The sequence below is a fragment of the Nansenia antarctica genome (assembly GCF_963989245.1).
Source record: "Nansenia antarctica genome assembly, chromosome: 9".
NCBI classification, from domain to species: Eukaryota; Metazoa; Chordata; class Actinopteri; order Argentiniformes; family Microstomatidae; genus Nansenia; species Nansenia antarctica.
The window spans coordinates 14,314,897-14,319,896 of NC_137679.1; the positions used below are offsets into that span (position 1 = coordinate 14,314,897).

Sequence of the window (5,000 nt, forward strand, 5' to 3'; positions counted from 1 at the left end):
GGCCTACATGTTATTTATGTTAGTTTTCTAATATTCATTTTGTATTATTGACTTATGATATTGATTGTTTTAATTTAATTATGATATTTGCTTCTGAGTTTATATGTGACACAGTTTGATCATTTGGTCCTCATGTTGGGATCTGATGTAATGATCGGACTTTTGTTTCGAAACATTTAAACACATTTCCGCGTTGTTGAAAATGAATGACACATCGCTAGTCAACTAACACAGCTTGTTTTGTGAGCCTGCTAACAATGTAAAGTAGTCTTATAGTTAACTAGGTAGCAGTGGGGATTACTCACCCAATCCATTGCGTTGCAGTATTTTGGCTTGACTAGCGAGTTTGTGTTGTGAAACGTAGTTCCGTGTTTCAAAAGAAAAGTCTGAACATTTTGATTGGTTGCCGACATGCGGTCCAAAAGACTAGAACATGTCACATATTCCCTGTATGTTATTGTATGTTATTTAGATTTTTCCTTGTGGTCATTTCCCCCTTGTGGCTGGGATGAATGGATAATGGGGATATAAGGAACAGGAAAGGGTATGTTGGTGGGAGCAGTGACAGAGGAGGGACTCTAGTCCCTGCGAGTGTGTGTGCATGTGTACATACATATGCTGTAGGTGTACTGTACATGTATGTGTTAACCCCCTCCCTGTGTGTGTGTGTGTGTGTGTGTGTGTGTTCCAGACCGGGCGTACAGAGACAGCGGTGAACAACCTGAACCCTGTGTTCGGCGTGAAGTTCCAGGTGGACTACCACTTCGAGGAGGTGCAGAGGCTGAAGGTGGCCATCACACACACATACACACACACACACACACACACAAACACACACACACACACACACAAACACACACACACACACACACACACATACACACACACACACACACACGCACGCACGCTCACACACCACACACACACACACACGCACACACACACACACACACATGCACATGTTGTTCTTATTGTTATTGATGTTGTTGTTGTTATTCTTATTATTGTTGTTGTTGTTATTGATGTTGTTGTTGTAGTTATTCTTATTATTGTTGTTGTTGTTGGTATTCTTATTGTTGTTGTTGTTATTGATGTTGTTGTTATTCTTATTGTTGTTGTTGTTATTGATGTTGTTGTTGTAGTTATTCTTATTGATGTTGTTGTTGTTGTTGTTGTTGTTAAGGTGGCCATCTTCGACGAGGACAAGAGGAGCAGCCAACTCTACGAACATGACTTTCTGGGGGAGATCATCTGCACTCTGGGCCTGGTACCTACCCCCTAGCCTTTAGCCCCTAGCCCCTAGCCCCTACCTCCTAGCCACTACCCTCTACCTCCTATCTCCTACCTCCTACCTCCTAGCCCCTACCGCCTACCTCCTACCTCCTAGCCCCTAACTTTTACCTCCTACCTCCTACCTCCTAACTCCTACCTCCTACCTCCTACCTCCTAGCCCCTACCTTCTACCCCCTAGCCCCTACCTCCTACCTCCTAGCCCGTACCTCCTACCTCCTAGCCCCTACCTCCTACCTCCTACCTCCTACTGATCTCCCTGTTTCCTCTCCTCGTCTGTCACCTGTAGATCGTGTCCAATAAGAAACTTCACCGGCCGCTCACCTTAGCCAATGGCAAGCCAGCAGGGAAGGGAACTGTTACGGTGAGATCCTCATACCCTACATACACATATGCACACACACACACACACACACACACACACACACACGCACACACACACACACACACAGACACACAGTAACAACTCCAAATCTATTCTATCCAGATAACAGCACAGGAGCTGTCAGACAACAGGATCATCACACTGAACCTGTGTGGGAGGAAGCTCGACAAGAAGGTAGGAGGCAGCACACACACACACACACACACACACAGAAACACACACACACACACACACACACACACAGAAACACACACACACACACACACACACACACACTCACACACACGGATACACACACACACACACACTCAATACCCAAGGGAGTGCAGTGTGGGAGTACACATTTGTAATGTAGAATGGGATGAAGTGGTATGATATCATGTTGTTGTTGTTGTGGTTGTGCTTGTGGTTGTTGTTGTGGTTGTTGTTGTTGTCGTTGTTATTGGTTTGTTGTTGTTGTTATTATTGTTTTTGTTATTGTTGCTATTGTTGTTGTTGTTATTATTGGTTCTGTGTTTTGTTATTATTGTTATTGGTTTGTTGTTGTTATTGTTATTGATTTGTTGTTGTTATTGGTTTGTTATTGTTGTTGTTGTTATTATTGGTTTGTTGGGTGTTCAGGACTTGTTTGGGAAGTCAGACCCGTACCTGGAGTTCCACAAGCAGGGAGACGACGGGAAATGGATGCTGGTCCACAGAACAGAGGTGAGCTCATCTGACCACCAGGTAACCCTGCCAACCCTGCCAACCCTGCTACCCCTGCTAACCCTACCCCTGCTACCCCTGCCAACCCTGCTAACCCTGCTAACCCTAACCCTGCTACCCCTGCTACCCCTGCTACCCCTGCTAACCCTACCCCTGCTACCCCTGCTACCCCTAACCCTGCTACCCCTGCTACCCCTAACCCTGCTACCCCTGCTACCCCTAACCCTGCTAACCCTGCTACTCCTGCTACTCCTGCTACCCCTGCTACCCCTGCTAACCCTAACCCTGCTACCCCTGCTACTCCTGCTAACCCTACTAACCCTAATCCTGCTACCCCTGCTAACCCTGCTACCCCTGCTAACCCTAACCCTGCTACCCCTGCTAACCCTGCTAACCCTACTAACCCTAATCCTGCTACCCCTGCCAACCCTGCTAACCCTGCTAACCCTAACCCTGCTACCCCTGCTACCCCTGCTAACCCTAACCCTGCTACCCCTGCTACCCCTGCTAACCCTAACCCTGCTACCCCTGCTACCCTGCTAACCCTAACCCTGCTACCCCTGCTACCCCTAACCCTGCTACCCCTGCTAACCCTAACCCTGCTACCCCTGCTAATCCTGCTAACCCTAACCCTACTAACCCTAATCCTGCTACCCCTGCTAACCCTAACCCTAATCCTGCTACTCCTGCTAATCCTGCTAATCCTGCTAACCCTAACCCATGCACAGGTCAGAGGTCAGTTCACCTGACCACCTGACCACCCCACTGGGCTACAGGCTGGACTGAGGGTCAAACACCACTGGACTAACAGTCATCAACACCACTGGACTAACACACTCATCAACACCACTGGACTAACAGTCATCAACACCACTGGACTAACAGTCATCAACACCACTGGACTAACAGTCATCAACACCACTGGACTAACACTCATCAACACCACTGGACTAACACACTCATCAACACCACTGGACTAACACACTCATCAACACCACTGGACTAACACTCATCAACACCACTGGACTAACACTCATCAACACCACTCGACTAACACACTCATCAACACCACTGGACTAACACACTCATCAACACCACTGGACTAACACTCATCAACACCACTGGACTAACACTCATCAACACCACTGGACTAACACTCATCAACACCACTGGACTAACACTCATCAACACCACTGGACTAACACTCATCAACACCACTGGACTAACACACTCATCAACACCACTCGACTAACACTCATCAACACCACTGGACTAACACTCATCAACACCACTGGACTAACACTCATCAACACCACTGGACTAACACTCATCAACACCACAGGACTAACACACTCATCAACACCACTGGACTAACAGTCATCAACACCACTGGACTAACACTCATCAACCCCACTGGACTAACAGTCATCAACCCCACTGGACTAACAGTCATCAACACCACTGGACTAACACTCATCAACACCACTGGACTAACAGTCATCAACAGCACTGGACTAACACTCATCAACACCACTGGACTAACAGTCATCAACACCGTTCCTCATTCCATTCCATACATTCCACTGAGCCTGTCCTCCGATTTCTACCTCTGTCCAGCCTCCCCTGGTGCACTTCAGATTGAGGCATAGACAGTTGGAAGTCATTTGATGTATTGATTGGTTGGTCCGTTGATTGGTTGGTTGGTTGGGTGATTGGTTAATTGGATGGTTGATTGGTTGATTTATTGAATGGTCAATTGATTGGTTGATTGGTTGATTGGTTGATTGGTTGATTGGTTGATTGATTAATGATGGCCGGCCCTGTGATCAGGTGATTAAGAACACCCTGGACCCGGTGTGGAAGCCCTTCACTGTCCCTCTCATCTCCCTCTGCAACGGAGACGTGGACAGAAGCATCAAGGTAAGGCCACCGAGACACTCTACTTTACCATCCCTCCATCCCTCTCTCCATCCATCCATCCCTCCCTCCCTCCCTCCATCCCTCTCTCCCTCTGTCCCTCCATCCTCCATCCCTCTATCCCTCCCTCCTCTACCATCCCTCCATCCCTCCCTTTCTCCTCCATCCTTCCCTCCATCCCTCTCTCCCTTCATCCCTCTCTCCCTCCCTCCCTCCCTCCAACTCCTCCATTCCTTCAACCTTCATCTCTCCATCCTCCATCCCTCCCTCCTCCATCCCTCCATCCCTCCCTCCCTCCATCCCTCTCTCTCTCCTTAGTCTCAGTGTGTTTCTGCAGCAGAAATAAAGGTTCAATAAATCAATAATAACTGAAATGAAGCGTTGACTTGACCTCCTGACCCCTGTTGACCCCCTGACCCTTGCAGGTGCTTTGCTACGACCATGACAACGATGGAGGTCATGACTTCATAGGAGAGTTCATGACGACCGTCACCAAGATGGCCGACGCCCAGAACTCACTGGAGGTGAGGAGGGGAAGGGGGGGAGGGGGGAGATGAGGAGGGGGGAGGTGAGGAGGGAGAGGGGGGAGGGAGGGAGGGGGGGAGGTTTTAAGACCCCTAATATGCTGTTATTATCCTTCCCTCGCCTCCCCTCCCCTCCCCTCCTCCCCCCTCCCCTCCCCTCCTCTCCTCTCCTCTCCTCC

The 5,000-nt window shown here is 48.7% G+C and overlaps 1 protein-coding gene across 1 annotated transcript in view; it reads left to right on the top strand.

Annotated features, from left to right (window-relative positions):
• cpne2 (copine II) overlaps positions 1–5,000 on the top strand; it is a gene marked incomplete at both ends in the record, with an annotated part of 17,385 nt that overhangs the window by 533 nt on the left and 11,852 nt on the right. Inside the window, 7 exon segments of the mRNA XM_080539063.1 lie at positions 692–787; positions 1,184–1,267; positions 1,580–1,654; positions 1,778–1,849; positions 2,297–2,380; positions 4,211–4,300; positions 4,723–4,821. Of these exon segments, the coding sequence (XP_080395189.1) occupies positions 692–787; positions 1,184–1,267; positions 1,580–1,654; positions 1,778–1,849; positions 2,297–2,380; positions 4,211–4,300; positions 4,723–4,821 (600 nt within the window).